The 17,514-nt window shown below is 39.0% G+C and overlaps 1 protein-coding gene across 3 annotated transcripts in view; it reads right to left on the minus strand.

The window, feature by feature from the left end:
• The window catches only part of CCNYL1 (cyclin Y like 1), a 36,382-nt gene extending 19,167 nt beyond the window's left edge, over positions 1-17,215 (minus strand). The window contains exons 1-3 of one of the 3 annotated variants that reach the window (XM_035007271.1): positions 16,841-17,215; positions 6,023-6,097; positions 4,353-4,387 (exon numbers count right to left, since the gene is read on the minus strand). In XM_035007271.1, the coding sequence (XP_034863162.1) occupies positions 4,353-4,387; positions 6,023-6,097; positions 16,841-17,066 (336 nt within the window). In that variant the 5' untranslated portion in view covers positions 17,067-17,215. The remainder of the gene's footprint in view (positions 1-4,352; positions 4,388-6,022; positions 6,098-16,840) is intronic. The other 2 variants (XM_035007270.1, XM_035007272.1) reach the window with 2 other exon arrangements.
• Positions 17,216-17,514: the final 299 nt, after the last annotated feature.

Genomic DNA, 17,514 nt, shown 5'->3' on the forward strand with positions numbered 1-17,514 from the left:
ATTTCCTGCCTCACTCGTGCTGCTTTTTATGCCTACAATGCCTTTTTCTTCCTCCTTGTCCCAGAAAGCTTGACCCCATCTACCTCCAGGACACCTTTGCCAGCAGTCACACCACAAAACTTCTCCCTTTTCTGAATGCTCACACATCTAATCTGCCACTTGATACATGTTACCAATTGCTTGCAGGATGTCTCCCTCCTAAGAACGTAAGCTTCTCCAGGGAAGGGAGGACTCTTACTCCTCCTACCTCCAGCTACTGAACACAGAACTTGGGACAAATTAGGAGTTCAATAAGTGCTTGACAAATTATTTAAAATCAGTTACAACTGAAGGTAAATCTTACTACAAATTAGTGAGAATTTATTAGCATAGTGTCAGAGAGGTGACAATGAACTTCTGGAGACCCTCCATAGAATAAACCATCTTTAAAACACTTTAGAAGTATCCATTTATCTGTGAAGAGCCTGAGCCCAAGTATATAGCAATAGTCAAATACTGAAATAGCCTAAGCTATGTTAGGACAATTCTCTTCCTTAAAGTAAGACCAATAAACAAATCCCAGTCACTTTAAGTAGTTAAAAGTAATGGCAGCATTCAATACCACAGAATACCAATAATTTTAATGCTTGGTTTTGTTGTGTTTTTTTGTTTTTTGTTTTTTGTTTTTTACTAATTCAGATGAGCCTTCCTTCCTCCTATTAATATAAAATATTCGCCATGCTGTCATACTCTCCTGTCAGCATCCCCCTCAAATACACGACAGATGGGGTAGGGGAAAAAAAATCTAGTTGATAACTTTTTTAAAATACAGAACATTTAAAAACTGCCAGTAGCCAATAATCAGAAATATCCACACAGTATATAAAAACACCATTTTGCTTGTTTCAGATGTTTTCCTGCAAAGCCATTTACCTCTTATTAAAAAAAAGTTCCAGACATTCTATTTTTGAAAAGTATCACTAAATTCTCCTTCAAGCCAGAAATGCTCAATTATACCTAAAACTGTTATGTTCTTTAAAGCTATTCAGTGAATATGTAATTTATTTTAAGAATCTCAATAAATACAGCATAAAAAATGAAAATGAATTTATTTAAATACTTTTACTCTAAATGGAAGAAAGTTCTCTTTTAAGGCCACTACTAATAGGGTATACTATGGTGTATATTATATCATAATAAAAGTCAATTCTGACCAAAAAACCTCTACTGGGGAGCCATAAAAAGAATAGAAAGAAAATGCACCAAAATATAGACAAGTTGGTAGAGCTTTGGGTTATATTTGCTCCCACTTTACTCCATTAAATTTTTTTTCTATTACGGATATATACTGGCTTGTCTTTGAAAATATTAGTGAAACATTTAAAAATTTTAATTAGATGTGGTCTTACAGCCATATGGGGGGCTAGTGAATTAGCAACTTAGTCTACTGGCTAGATCCAACCAAAGAAACACTGAACACTTCCCCATCAGGCCAGGCCTACTTTTCAGTATTCAGTAATAACCTAGTATTCAGCTAGAGGGTTGCAGAATTAAGCCTCTGAACAAAGCCTGGATATATTAGCTATAATTATTTATTAGCTTAAAATTAACTAAAATTTTAAGGCAATTATTTTTTACAGTTAAAGGCTTACCATCACTGGCTTACAGCCTCAATAAACAACACTGACAAAAATAGGGTCATAAAATGCAAATACAAAAAAAAAATCAAATAGCAAAAAACAGTATTGGCAGTTTAGTGTTCACAGATATTATTTCAGTTGGTTACTAGAATAGACAGGGAAGGCAGTGTTCATCTTTACTCATTGAGCACTAACAGAATAGATGGACTTTTACGATCTTTACAACGAAGGTTATTTCACCAACTTACGGTTCAATGGCAAAGACTAGAAAATAATCATACTTAGAAGTCTAGGAAATCACAATCCAAGCCTTACCATCAAAGGTCAAGTACCTGTTGAAATCTTGCCCCCAGCCACTGACCTGCCCATTGTGCCTACTGCTGAAGTTCACTTTTGTGTCTCCCATTTTCACAGGACAAGTTTTGTCTTTTTCATAAGACAACTTAAAAATTTCCAACACTATGCATTAATGAAAACTGCTTCATCTATGTTGCACATTAATGGGACAATATGACAGGGTGCATGGTTTGAATTCTTAATCAAGGCCTTAGGAGAAAAGCGTAATATGCTAATTATTGGTATAACCGGAAATACGGTCTGAATTAATATCATTAATTATATTGAATTAAAACTTTAAACTTAAATTTATACTTTCAAAACACATTCTAAGTTAGAGTTAAAAACATGGTGGACTGATCACAAATCTATTTCCTCTCCCCCTCCTTTTAGAGGTTATATACAACACAGGATAAATAGCAGGTGCTTTTTAATGTTTGAAAGGTGAAAAGACTAGACAAGGAGTGGCAACTGACATGGCAGAAGAGAGAAAGCACAGAGACTGGGACAGGAACAAGAAAGCCAGTTTGTCTTACAGAACCCAAGGCAGGCTCAGAATTCAGAGGCTCAGCCCCCAAACACCCAGAGTGAGGCCCATTAGTGAACAAGTCTTGCTCCCTTGTGGTACACTTCCAGTGAGATCACAGATACAGGCAGGGACCACTACACATTTGAGAGAAGCCTCCGACAAGTAAGAGAGATCAAAACGGAAAAAAGGAATTGGTGGGAATGACAAAATTAAGAAGCAAATGAAAATTTAAAAAATTCTTAAAAACCCTCAGAAAGATAAGAAATTGCACTGGTGAAAGAACTAGATGCTATCAATAATGACAGACTATAAGAGAACTGTATAAATTAAAAATAAGATAGACAAAACTCAGTATGCAATAGAAGAAGAAGGGTTAGAGCATAAAGTAAAGGAAGTCCCCAGGAAGTAGGACAAAAAGACAGAATGGAAAAAAGAAGGGGGAAAAATTAGAGATCTGTGCAGGAACAATGGTCCAAGAGGTCCAACATCTGAATGACAGAAATACCAGACTAGGGAAAAAAAAAAAGACATTCACTAGAAGAAGAGATGGTCTGCAGACTTACTGGCCCCAATAAAATGAAAAGGTCCATATCAAACCATATTATGAAATTTCAGAATCTCAGGGACAGAGAAGGTACTAGAAGGTTTCAGAGAAAGAAGGGATGGGGGAACAATGACTAAAATTGGAAATGTACAATGTATCATATAATGTCAACAGATTTATGAGCAACATTGTAAATGAGAAGACAATAGAGAAATGTCTGTAGAACTGCAAAAATTAGTTTCAACCTAGAATTCTATACTTTATCAAACAGCAGGAGTTTCAGAGAAGCTAGATCTCTAAAAACTTCTGCCCATTCCCAGAAAAATGTGCTCCAGTAAAACAAGGGCATATAACAAGACAAAGGGAAACCAAGAATCTAGGATATAGGGGATCCAACAAGACAGCAGTTATGTGAGATCCCAGATGACTTCAAGGAGATATCCCAGGAAAACAGACACATAGCCAGCCTAGCGAAAACCAGTCTACTCTACCGGAATAGAAAGACAATCCAAGAAAAAAATGGAACAGATGTGTTTTAGTAAACGAAAAATATTTTTGATGGACACGTGACAAATGTTACAACATTTGGGGGGGCGGAATTAGCTGTTAGAAAATAGGCAAGTGAATATCGTCAGGAAATTAATTCCACACACACAAAAAAAAGGAAGAATGTGAAAGCAGAAAGACCCGCCAGGGAGCTACTTACAGCATTTGGCTGTGTGAGATCGTGTTGGCTAGGAAAATGGGGACTGGATTATCCTGGAGAAGTGCAGAAGTGCTCGGGTTTCAGAAATATTTAAGAAAAAGAATGAAGCGTATACAGGAGAAGGCACAGACAGAGAACAATATGGCTCAGCAGGGAACAATATTTGCATAGTCATAACAACATACACATTGATTCTGACTTAACAAAAACCATGATACAGGTTGAGGGAATAAGGCCACGGTGGAGTGATGAAGCTAAGCTTTCACCTGGCACAACAGGAAGTCAATAGTGCTAAAAATTAACTTAGTTATTATGTTTGGTTACTTTGGTTAAAAAATAAGATTAAAAAATTAAGGCAAAAAAATTGAAGACAGAACTTTATACCACAACCACGTTATTTAAATTTAAGCTACATGTCAGAACGCTTAAAAAATGGGCACTACTGAGCCAGAGACTTTCCTGAATACATTTGATAATGAGGAAGATAGAAGAGATTTAGAAAATCTACAAAAGAGGTCCTAACAGTATTGGATCCATCATATTTTTTAGGAATAATGGCAGACATACTTTTAATTCAAACTATTAATTTCTTACTTAACTTTTCAACTGTTTACTTACATGGTTTAAATGGTTGCTCTTCCTCTTTTCTCGCACTAAGAATAAAAAAAATTAACTGATCAATTCTGATACAAATGCCATAGAAAAGTAAAAGTAGTTGCTACTTATCTGACAGATTACCAACGAACAAAATGAGATGAAATTCCATTTTTCAAATATAATTTCCAATAAAATTTATAATTTAAATCCCCTAGCAAGATAAATCCTATAAAGTAAAATCTAAAAACTTAGTTTTTACTTTTTGACCTAACAGATTTTCTTTGTTAGGTACAAACGAAAGGCTCCCCATGTACAAAAGAAAAGGACAAAGCAAACTAGGCCAGGTGAAAAATTTAACTAATAAAAATGTTTACCTGTTGAATATCTGAACCACTACACAGTATTTTCTAATTCTATGTTTACATACAACTTACTTCAATTACCAGGATCTGACAGCTCTAAGAATCAGTTTCTGACCAGGCACTAATTTCTAGATACATCAGTATCCTGGAAGCATCCTGAAGCACTTATTGGTGATCTACTAAAAGACCTTGCTAAAAAAATAAAATGGGTCATTACACAACTGGAAAGTATCTATCTTAAATTTATATTTTAATGAGTGTGCTAACTTAACTGAATATATCTAGAGCACACAAAATCACTTTGCTCTAACAAAGACCAGAAGAAGAATAAAAGCTCCAATGAGGGTCTTGGACCCCACTTTGTTTCCCACACTGCCTCCTTTAATGTGGGGTGACATCATAGGTACACATTCTTTATGACTGAGGAGAAAGAGACATGGGATAGCTTTGCTTTTACTGTCTCCACACTGTTTCTACATGTGGGCAGGCTATGTTTCTGGAAGAAACAGAGAAATATAGCAATCCTAACCAGAAGTGATCTGCTCAAGTCAGGCTATGTACATACACTGTGAAAATGCAGGTTAAAAACCCCCATTTTTATACTCCTGCTGTCATAATCAACTGAAAAACCTGGTCATGTATGACTTTTTAGTTCAAATAAAAAAGGATTTAACATAACATTAAGGAAAATAAACAGGCAAGCAGGAGTGCTAAAAACTCTACAGTTCTGATTCTCATTATAAATCAAGGACACGGGCAATTTATACTGGTCTCTATTGCTGAAGCTAACCTTCTAGGAAATCCCACAGGGCATGTTTGTTCCCACGTATCCTGGCACGTCACTACATTAGAATAGAGTAGAATAAATGCAGATGTGAGATAGGCTTGTTTGGTTGAGCATAGTGTAAAATGGGGCCAGAATCACAGATTCAATCCCCATAAATTAATGACTGATTTTTTTAATTTTATTTGTTAAATGAAAACCTAACTGTGGCCTAAATCCTATCACTCATCTTTAAAGCCTGTGTTCTTTGGAGCCAGGGGAAAAGGACAAGGTGAGTATGGAGAATTAGACCACATCTAAATCATGTGGTCACAAGTGACTGTGTTGATAAAGAGGTGGCAAAACGTGTAAACAGTCTCCCGTGTTCTGCTAACTAAATCAGTAACAATTAAAGGAAAGTATATCATCACATATTAAAATAAGAAACAAATACATGAAAAAGTGAAACATTTAAACTGATGTATGAGTTCTTTTAGGGGCTTTCTATAAAACACAAAACAAAAAACAGTTTTCAATCTTCTCAGGGGAAAAAAATACTGTCTTACCATCCGTTTGAGATTTGCTCAGGAAAATTGTGCTTGCCCTTGGATGGTCAGAAGGGTTTGATTCCAAAGCTAACTCTGTATAGGAAGAAGAGAAAAAGGTGTGATAATTTGAGTAGAAAAATACATGACTTTAAAAATAACTACACATCAATTTTAATCACTTAGCAGTCTTGGGAAGAGTTTTTAGTAATGATAAAAAGCCAATTTTAGTAAAGGCAACAATATAAAAATTATACTGGGAAACTGCAAAATTGTAGAATCCACATATGTGGAATAAAACCAGGCTGTGTCTTAAACTTTTTTTTAACCTGCACCTAAATAATCTATGCAACTTTTAGATGGAATTATATTTGTGCCTTCCCCCTCCTACTTAACTATTAAAAATCCTGTCACCATCCTTTAAGTTGATATTACTACCATATTCCAAAAGCAGTCTTCAAAAAGCAAGTTATGCTGTGGCTATTACTGTCAGATACCAGCTCAATATATCAAATATGCCAAAACCAAACAAGTTGCTTTTGGCAAGCAAATATTCTTTAGATAATCAAATAGCTAATTCTAACTCCATTCAACAAATGAACTCATCTAGTTGCTGTGGTTTATGTGGGGGACTATCCATCATGGCAGATTTTTAAAAACTGTATAAAAGTTCAATGTTCTAATCTACAGGTACACTTCTATGATAGCAAGTAATTTTTAACTTTTGCTCTCAATTTCCAAAGCTAAACTCTTGCTTCTTCCATCCATGCTGCATGATTAATTTGGGGCTTCAATAAGAGTACTTTCTGGAGCAGATCATGGAGCTACTTGTAAAAAATTTTGTCCATAACTATGTAAAGGTATGTCTGCCTGTAGTTCACTTTGCACCAAGGTGGGGAAATTCTCTATTTACACAAGAATACAAAACAGGTACTTGAATTTTCATAGAACAAGGTTTGCCACCATAGGGGATAATAAAGTTGTCATTTAAAAAAAAAGCCAAACTTCTGATGTGTCTAAGATTCCAAACAAAATGATTCCTGCATTTCCTCAAGATGTTTAGTGACAGTCTGGTAAGCAAAGCAGTCTGAGCAAGAAATAGGAAATGCAGAAATAGGTTTTTGTCTGGTTGCATATGATCTTTGTTCTTTTTAAGCTCTGTGAGCTCTGAAATATATTTTTGGGCCACTTCATTGTGTTTGACAAGACAGCCTGATACTTTAATAGAAGCAAACAAATGACTTTCATATTGCAACAACCTTTGTAAGAACAACTCAAAATTCTCTTAAAAAGAAAAAAAAAAAAAAAACCCACCATGACACTCCTCAGCAATGTCCATCCCAAAGTACTTAGATAATCTTGCAAGAAACTGGACCAAGATCCTGACAGAGTAATGGTTAAGTCTAGTATTTCCCAAACCACATAAGAATTGTTCTGTTTTTAAAAGGGATGTTGGCAGTCTAATAGAAAATAATATCCCTGGCTCTTAGAGAATCAAAATGTCCATTAAAAACTAATCAGTCTTATAGTGAATATTGTCTAATTCAGCATTTCACAATTTATCTACCTAGAATCCCTTTTTCCTCCAAGTAATATAGTTAGACTCTTTCACAAACATCATTTGGGACTTCTTGGTTTAACAGGAATCTGAACCATCCATTTTAATGGTACTGCCAGCACTAAAAATTTACATAGCTAAACACAGCTTTGTTCTTCATGGAAATTCCTTCACTGAATTTGAAGTTTGTTAGACTACTTTTGGAGAAACTATTCTATTCAACATTTTTATGTAAAAGAACCATAAAAATTAAACTTTTCACATATTTGAAAAATGAGACAATGTTAGCTATTTGGAAAATAAATGAAGTCAGCTGTGCTCAAAGTGACAAAGACTTTCACAGCTGCCTCTAACCTAAGGCTTCCAAAAGAGTTCATGACCAACTTCTTACCAAAAAGAAAGCAAATACACTACATGTGAATCTAAAAACTAGGCAGAAATGTTTGCAGAAGTAAACACATTATGTATCAGTGCCTATGGCACGAAAGTTTAATTAACACTTTTCAATGGGAAATCCACGAAAAGTTAAGTACCAGAATCAAGGGGGAGCAGGCCACACACACACACACACTCACTCACTCTCTCTTTCTCTCTCTCTCTCTCTCTTCCCAAAACCAAGATATGCTACTATGGATCTAAATACAAAAATCAGAAGGCCCTGGATAAAAGAAATAGCAACATGCAGAAAAAAAGCAAAATTAGCACAAGTGACAAGAAAGAAAGTGGCACTCCCCCGACCCCATCTAGGCTGGGGCAGCCACTGCTGCCCTGGGACTTCCAAAAAACCACTGAGAAAGGCAGAGCTGGGGCTCCTGGGCGGCTCAGTTGGTTAAGCATCTGACTCTTGATTTCAGCTCAGGTCATGATCTCAGGGTCATGAAACTGAGCCCTGTGTCAGGCTCCCCACTCAGCATGGTGTCTGCTTGAGATTCTCTCCCCCTCTGGCCCTCCCCCCCCCTCACGTGCTTTCTCTAAATAAATAAATAAAATCTTAAAAAAAAAAAAAAAAAAGAAAGCAAGAAAGGCAGAGCCGTAGATTCTTGGCTAGTCTGGAGCTGCCCCAGGCTTCCTTTGCCATCTTGGGGGAGGGGGGTTGGGGGAGAGGGGAGCCTTTCTAGGGTATATCAACAGAGGAGAGCAGAACTGAGACAGGCCATTTAATTCCTAGGTCAAGTAATACCCAATTTACTCCATGAACTCTGGTTACAAAGTCAATATTTAAAAAAAAAAAAATTAGATTTTAATTTGCAACTGAAAGAGACCTGGTTAATCAGCAGTACAGATGATCACATTAAAGGTGCAAACAGATAAAAGTCATTTGCTCATTCCTTTAAGAAATATCTGATCATGAACAAAAATTTGCAAGAGCCAAAATACTACTTTGTTTAAAAATTATTCATCAAGGGGCGCCTGGGTGGCTCAGTCGTTAAGTGTCTCGGGTCATGATCCCAGGGTCCTGGGATGGGCCCCGCATTGGGCTCCCTGCTCGGCGGGAAGCCTGTTTCTCCCCCCTCCCTCCCCGTTTGTGTTCCTCTCTCGATGTGTTCTCTGTCAAATACATAAAAATCTTTAAAAAAAAAAGTATTCAACTCACAACCATTATTTTGTTACCTACACTTTAAAAAGAAAAAATAGCTCTAATCAGTGTATCATTTACATCTTATTTTGTTCCTGAGAAGCAATCTCCACCCCATTCTAAATATACTTACTATTTAATGGATACACAATGGCCTACCAAGTGTTATTCCTATACTTTAGTCAATCCCCTCTTAGGGTTTAGGCCCTTACAAACTTTTATTCTTATATTATGTATGAGGAAAACCTTCCCATACATAGTTTTTTAAAAATAATTTTGTTTTTATCTCCTTAGGAAAGATCTCCAAAATGGGATGAGTAGACCATAAGGTTAGATCATTGTCATGGCTCAATGTATAATACCAATTAAGCTGCTTTCTAAAAAAGGTGTGAGCATATTAGTATATAATGCTATCAACTGCACCAGTTTTCACTCCCACCCTAACTTCCAATACTTGAAAGAAAAAATTCCTACTGATGTAAATGAGGAAGTTCACGGTCTCTAATTTGCATTTCTGATTACACAGTTTGACTATTTTCCTGACAGTTACCAGTGTTATTTCCACTTTGGTGAGTTGCCTATCACTTGTATGTATTATATGTATTACACCTACGAGGACCCTAAAATGTTGTCAATTTGCATGAGGTTTTCAGAAAATAGTAATCTTCTGTCTCTACTCTATGACAATTTTCTATATAACTTGCACTTTTTGCTAATGACAAAAACCACATTTCTATTTTACAGAATGGATACTTAAGCCATTAGATATTAAACTCAGAGGACACAGTGTTTCTGCACTGTCCATTACTGTTTTCTCAAGAACCTAAGACAACTGTGATCAACTGTACTACCCTGCTTGCACTATCACAAAGGTAAGACTGCCAACTATTAAGCAAAGTGTCACCACTTCCCACCAACATGCACATATGCACAGTGACTGAGAGAGATGGCATGAAATTACTGTACATCTTGTATGTGAACCTACCCCAAATTGCTTTTTTTTCTTTTAAAGATTTTATTTATTTATTTGACACAGAGAGAGAGAGAGTGAGAGAGGGAACACAAGCAGGGGGAGCAGGAGAGGGAGAAGCAGGCTCCCCGCTGAGCCGGGAGCCCGATGCGGGGCTCGATCCCAGGACCCTGGGATCATGACCCAAGCCGAAGGCAGACACTTAACGACTGAGCCACCCAGGCGCCCCCCAAATTACTTTAGAAACCTCTAAGAATGTTTCAACCTAAGAGAAATACTCCTGAGTTCATGATTAGAAGTTATGATTCAAATTGTATTTTAAGACCCATCACTTTTTTAAATCAATTTAAATTGCAACTTAATTTGACAGCATGACAGGTTGATGTAGGAAAAGGACTTCAAAAAAAAATTAAACTTGGATCTTAATGTAAATACAGAGGAAATCTATAAAAACCACTGACATGCAATACTGCTTTTCCCTTAATCTAAGATTCCCCCAGTTATAAGATGTACAGATGTTAAAAATGTGAAAATACAGGCAACTTAGAAAAAATGAAATGCATTATCAAAGGCTAAATATGTAAAATTATGCAACTATAAATGTCAATAAATGTCAAAATATTGGGGAGAGAAGGTAGTGACCAAGAAACTGTCAGAGCAGCGTATTTCACAAGGAGATTGATTTCAATATATTCCAATTAAATAGAAGATGTCAGCAGTTTCTGGGCCAACTGCTGGGCACCTGTTCACTTAAGGCTTCCTGCATTTACTGAACTATGCTATCATCCCTATCCAGTACACTGTGTTCATTTTATGGCCCATTAACACAAATATTTCAAGTCTTACAATTACCATGTACACTGATGATTTTATCCCTGAGTCCACCCCTTCCAGGTAATTCCTAATTAATTCTTCTGCTTCTTAACTCTGGCTTCCAAGCCACCTCTGTACCTGCGTCTACCTTGGTTCTCAGTCTTGCCTTGTTTTAATTCTCAATCCATGTTTAGGGACTGTAGCAGAGATGTGACATTTCATAGAGTGAAGTACACCTTTCTTCCTTTATACACTTCTAACGAGTATTTTTGCTCAGTTTCTTGAACTTCAAAGAACATTTCTGGGCTGCAAGTTACCTTTATTTTTATTTCACACTGGGCAATGTTAATATTTTAATTCTAAAGCTTAATTACTTTAATACACACACACACACACACAAGGGTGAGAAAAAAAAGTAGTATCCAAAGTAGCCCACATGATAAGTCATTCAATAAATTCTATTCCAGTATGTCATATATCTGTAATTTATATCCCTGATCTATTGCCTCATTTTTAAAACTTGGACAACTCAGTTTATACCTCTGAGAGCTTGTCTTCTCATGTGTAAAACATTTAATTCTTATACTATGTAACTCAAAACATTGTGAGGATCAAAAGAAATGCAAGAACAATCGATATACCTATAAAGCACAATAAATGACAAAACAAAGCTTTTACAAATGAACTCAAAAGCAAAAAGTGAACATTTAGCATTTCATTAGAAAGTGTATGAAATGCCCACTCATTACTCACACCCAAATACCACCTTAAGCAAATATGTGCTTCGGCTAACAGTAAAGGGAAAGGAATAAAAGTCACACAATCAGTAAGAATTTCTCTCAGTGATTTTGGTTTCTTTAAGCAAATACCTAGTTCCCTTGCTTCTGTCATGTAGATTACTCTTATGTCCTCTCCTTGCTTTTTCCATGTGACATATCCTGGAGATCACTTCACAGCAGTGAAGACCTTGCTCTTTTTTACAGCTCCATAGCTCTCCACTATGTGGATGTACCAGTTGATTTTACCAGCTCCTACCGGACATTTGAGTTATTGCTAATACTTTGCTTTTGAAAATATTAAAACAAAAACTCAGTGAATATGTGGTTTTCATATTTGTGGAGTATATCTTCAGAATAAATTCCTCGAGATAGGGTTTCTGGATTAAACGTATCTGCAACGTTGTGAGATTGTGCCGATTTCCCCTTCACGGGGTCAAACCATTTTGCATTTCCACCAGCAATATATGAATATAACTGTTTTTTCACAGTCTCACCAAAGAATGTGGCATCACTGGATTTTCTCTCAATAGGAGAGAAGCTACAGTATAGTTTTATTTTGCATTTCACATATGCATGAAGACATGGTTAAGGGTCATCTGCATTTCTTTTTCTGTGACTTGCCCTTCATATCTTTGTTATAAGTCAGTCCATAGTTTAGGCCTGAATGGTTTTCTGTTCAGTCCACTCTTGGCTCTCACCTCTACCGCACCAGCCTTCTACCTGGTCTCCCTGCTTCCACCCATGCCTATGTTACACATTCTCACACAGCGGCTAGCCTGTTGTTTTTGTGTTTCGTTTTTTAAAGAATTAAGCTCATTCCCCGGCATATAATCCTCCACTGGTTTCCCATTCCAACTAAACTAAGATCCCTATTTTTTGTGAAGGCCCGATGGGCACACGAGGTCTGAACCCACCACATCCCTGCTGGCATCCCTCTCACCCTGCTGCTGCCGTGCCCGTGTCTCTGTCCTGTGCCTGCACCAGCACATTCCCATGTGAGGACTCTGCTCGGAAGCCTCTTCTCCCACATCCTCCCACAGCTCCCTCTCGCTTTCAGGGCTGTGTACTTGTCACTTGAGAGCCGCAGTCTTTAGCCACATCTTGTAAACCTGCCCTTCCCCCATCCTTGGCCTTCTTTCACTTTCTTTCAGCACCTCTCTACCTGAGGTTCTTTCCTTATTCATGTGCTGTCTGCCCCTAGGTCCCTCCAGAAGGTAAGGGGTGAAGGGTAGGGGCTTTATCCTGTAAACCACTGTCTGTCCTGCATCTGGAACAGTGCCCAAAAAACATCTGTTTCAGTGTACTCAAACCCAGTTAAGTTTCTCCCAGTTTTCCCAACTAAGATTTCTTCTAATGCTTCTTTTGATTAGTCATCTTAGACCAGCGTTACTTTCAGATCTCTTAGAGTAGTAGTTATTCCGAATTAAAGACACAAGACAGGCTACCAAGAACCACAAAAATCTCAAAGAGGAATTCTAACATCCAGTGAAAAACCAACAGTAACTTCAATTTGGCGTAAGGACATTTAATGTTAAAGTACTTTACCTACAAAATGACTAAGTCATAAGACAAAGTATATACCATCTGAATTCTAAAGAGTGGTACAATGCACCAGTTTTTATCTGCGTCCCCAGAATAAAGCATGATAATGGGATTCTGTTCTGCTTTACTATAAGAGATGCCCAACCATAAAGGGTAGGTAAATGAATGGTGCTCCAAGCATTTAATGGCACACTAAACCGTTATTAAAAGGCATGTGGTAGAGCTTTGTGCAGCTCCACGGAAATACATCCTGGAGTGCTTTCTAGGTGTCAAGCACAGTTCCAGGAGCTCTAGGTCATTATTTGTCTTTAAAACAAAAAGTTATAAAGCAGCAAAAATAAAGAGTTATCTCTTTTTGTGAAATAAACAAAATGTTGTTTATATACATATGAAAGGTTTAGTAAGAATAAACACTAAAATATTAATAAAACTTCTGGATATTCTAAGTGAATGACTTTTTTGTATTTTCTAAACCTTTTACAGCAAACGCCTATTGTCAGCAAAAAAAAAAAAATGTGTTTAAAATAGCTACTGGAAAGAGGAAAGCTCTGTTGCTCAGAGGTTTTTCCACATCATATTGCCAATTCCTTCCCCACTCCTCAGGGGAAGGGGGAAGAAGGGGTCACTTGAGAGAGCATTTTTGGCCAGCAAATTAGTGAAGCCTCTAAGGTCGGAACATAAAAAGCTGTATGAAAAGTTGATGAACAGTAATAAGGCCGGATAATACGATGTTAGTGTCTTATTTTGTGTTATTGATCCTACCATCAGTTATTGTGGAAATGCTGTTAGATAAAGGTAAGGTAGTAGAAAAATTCTTTTGAGTCTATATGAAATCTACACTAGGTTCTTAGGAATAGCTCTTTGAAATGGCTTGAAGAAATCATGTTCTTCTGAAATGTTTCAGAAAAACAAGGCACAACATTATGTATGGATGATTTTGTCTAAGAAATGAACCAATTAAATTCTTCATCGTAGAAAAGCCAAAATGTTTTATATTTAAGTAGGTATTTCTTAGTTTCCAGGGAAACTGATATAAAAATGCCGGAAATAAAGACATTAAAAGCAAACTCTCAATGTGCCTGTACTTTATATTTGGTGTTCTGACCTTGTTTCTATGGAAACCTAATAGGCAAATGCTGAAATTGAGGCTTCTCTTATCATTTTATTGAACGCCAAAGAAAATTAAGACAAACTGAATTTTAACTATCATGTTAAACACAAAAGGTAAATTGTGTATTCATGAACTTTTTTTTTTTTTTTTTTAACTTTTCCGGTTTAACACTCCTTATAGTTCTATGCTTAATACTGGGTACCTTACCTTATCAGCTTTTCCTAATGCTCCTCTGTCCAGGGCATTCTTGGCTTTAATTAGAGATCACCAAACAAACTCTTTTAAACACATCAACCCATTTATCTGACTGGTTAATCTAGGCTCTATCATGGCTTCTACTTTTAGTCTTATCTATTGTAATGATTACAGACAAAGGAGGGAGAGGTAAAAGTTGCTTCTGAATTGTGAACAATAAACTTTGAATGGAAATAATCAAAACAAGTGAGTGGAGATAGGCCTATCGTATGGATGAATAATAAAATACCAGATGCATTCTAGAGTTTCTTAGGCATCCCTAGAACTGAATCTGGCAATCTATCACCTCCATGTCAGTCTCTTCTGTTCAGTAGCTGTGTTACACAGTCATTGCCCATCTTGGAGTCTCTCCTCCTTCATCAGCAACACAGGGAGAATACACACGGGCCTTATTTGTAGTTGGAAGGGCCAAATGAGGCGGACACGAAGATGTGTTGCAAATCTTCAAAGAATTATAAAAAGGTCCAACTTTGGTCTCTCATCCAACACTACCCATCTACTAACTAGTTTGTCAAATCACTCAGAGGCTTACCTTACAGCACCAAGCAGAGCGGAAGTTTTCTCAAGTCCTTACATGCTTTGTGTTTAAAAGTACAATTAGTTCATATAATTTGTTCATTCTTTTACAATACTTCAATATTCTGAAAAAGCAGTACTTTCCAGTTACAAAGCCATGTCCATCATATGGGTAAATCCACAGGCTTAATTATTATAACTCAAAGAAATTAACAGCCCAACTAAAGTTTACTTAGAAAAAGAGCTACAAGACATTTCCTCTAGGAAATAATGAAATAAACTGGGGCACTTCAATGAAACAAATGGGCTAATGGGGCTTTAACATCTTTATGATACAATGTTTTCTACTTCAAAGGATGTAAGACTTCATTAAAGATACTCAGAATTATCTTTACCTAGTTATCCCTTTCCAAAATTCCAGAGGCAAAAATCAAACATTTCCTCTTTTCTCTCCCCCTCCCCCAACAGTTAGTCAGAAGAACTTTTACCCCAACATTCTTAAAGTTGAACAAGATTCTACAGGCGGGGAGGGGGGGCGCTGAGAAGGAGAGGGAGATTAGGAGACAAACATTCTTGTGCAAAATCTGACACCTTTTTTTTTTTTTTTAAGATTTTATTTATTTATTTGAGAGAGAGAGAGCGTGCACGCACAAGCAGGTGGAGGGGCAGAGGAAGAGGGAAAAACAGACTCACTGCTGAGCAGGGAGCCCCATAAGGGGCTTGATCCCAAGACTCTGGAATCATGACCCGAGCAGAAGGCAGGCACTTAACCGACTGAGCGACCCAGGCGCCCCAAGATGACACCTTAATTACCAAACCTTTATATTACAAATTAAGTCTAAATTTATGGGTTTTTTTTCTCTTTGGAAACTTCTGACCAATAATCTCATGAACCACCCTGCCTCTCATTTTTAGAACAGGCAACAAGTTAGTGAAGTCTGTTAAGTCACTGAGGTAGGGCTGAAGACATATTTGGGTCAAAATGGGAATTTTAAAGTAATGAGAACTCCCTGGGTTCTCCGTTCGGTATAAAAACTATTGTCGCAGCCCTGGCAGTAACATTTCACACCGTTCACAGTTATTTCAAGCCCCTTCCTCCCATCATTTTCTTTCCGTCTGTCTTCAAATTATAGTTAGAGGAAGGCAGCCTCTATCGAGGCTGTTGAAAACAGCCTACTTAAGAACACCACATAGACTCTCACAGGCCAATCTCTATTTTGAATTTAAATAACAAATCCTTACCAATACGTCTGAACTGTCCCGCGTACTAAGTACCTTAACGGGTGCGAGGAAGAATACCCTCAGGCTCTTACCTGGTTTCTTCGCTTTGGTAAGGATACTCTGAAGTTGGGATATTTACATTTGGGGGAGTGAATATACCAAAAAGTCTTTATAAAGTCCCCGGACACGTTAAGTAGACCGACAAACAGGAAGGGGTTGCGGACTGTAGGGTCTCAGGCCGGGCTGGGAAATGGGAATAGGGGAAAGGACTGAGCGTTCGGGGCAGGGAAGAGGGAGAGCAACTGGCTGGACACGACGGGGAAAGAACAAGGGGTGGGGACGTCAAGCAGAGCCAGCCTGCATCCCCGGCGCCCAGCCCTGGGAAAGCCGGCTCCCGGCAGGAAGGAGCCGGAGGCGGCGGCTCCGTCCCGGGGGACCGCCCGAGAGCGGACAGCGCCGGCCCCCGAGACGGACGAGAGGTGCCCGCCTCCTCCTTACCTTCAGGCATCTCCCGGTCGCTGATGTGCTGCAGGTGGTGGCCCTCGCCCGCTCCGAAATCCAACTCGGCGGGCTCCACGGCAGCAGGCGCCGGCGCTACTGCCACCGCGTCCCCGGCCGCCGCCTCGTAGATCTCAGACTCGTAGTCGGGCTCCGCCGGCCCCGTGCGCCGGCCCAGCTTGGGGCTGGCATTGGGGGACACGCAACAGGTCAACGTGTTCCCCATGGGGCGCCTCCACTCCTCGCCGCCTTCGCTCGCCCCTGACTCCGCCGCGCTCAGCAGCTACCCCCTCCCCCAACAATGGCGCGGTCGGCACCGGCAGCCCCGGGCTACGCCGGGGCTGCGCCGCGCATACAGGCGCGGCCTCGCCCGCTGCCCGCCGGTCCGCCCCGCCGCCGGGCCCCGGGCAGGGCTCCGGCCCCGGCCGCACCCCCGCCGCCGCCCCGCCGCCGCCGCCGCCTCCCCCGAGCCAACTAGTCTGTGAGGGCGGCGACCAGCCCGGCTTATTTAAAAGGGGTGGGGACCCGACAAGCGCTGAAAGGCGCAGCCACTGCCGGGAGAGAGCGCGGCCGGAGCTCCTCCTCCTTCCGCCGCCACCTCCCGACTGAAGTCCGCTTGCCTGGCTGGCACCTGCCAACCGGAACGCATTCTATGGTCACCTGGTTACAACGGA

This window comes from Mirounga leonina, unplaced genomic scaffold (assembly GCF_011800145.1).
Source record: "Mirounga leonina isolate KUSES-001 unplaced genomic scaffold, KU_Mleo_1.0 Mir_151, whole genome shotgun sequence".
In the NCBI taxonomy this organism is placed as follows: domain Eukaryota; kingdom Metazoa; phylum Chordata; class Mammalia; order Carnivora; family Phocidae; genus Mirounga; species Mirounga leonina.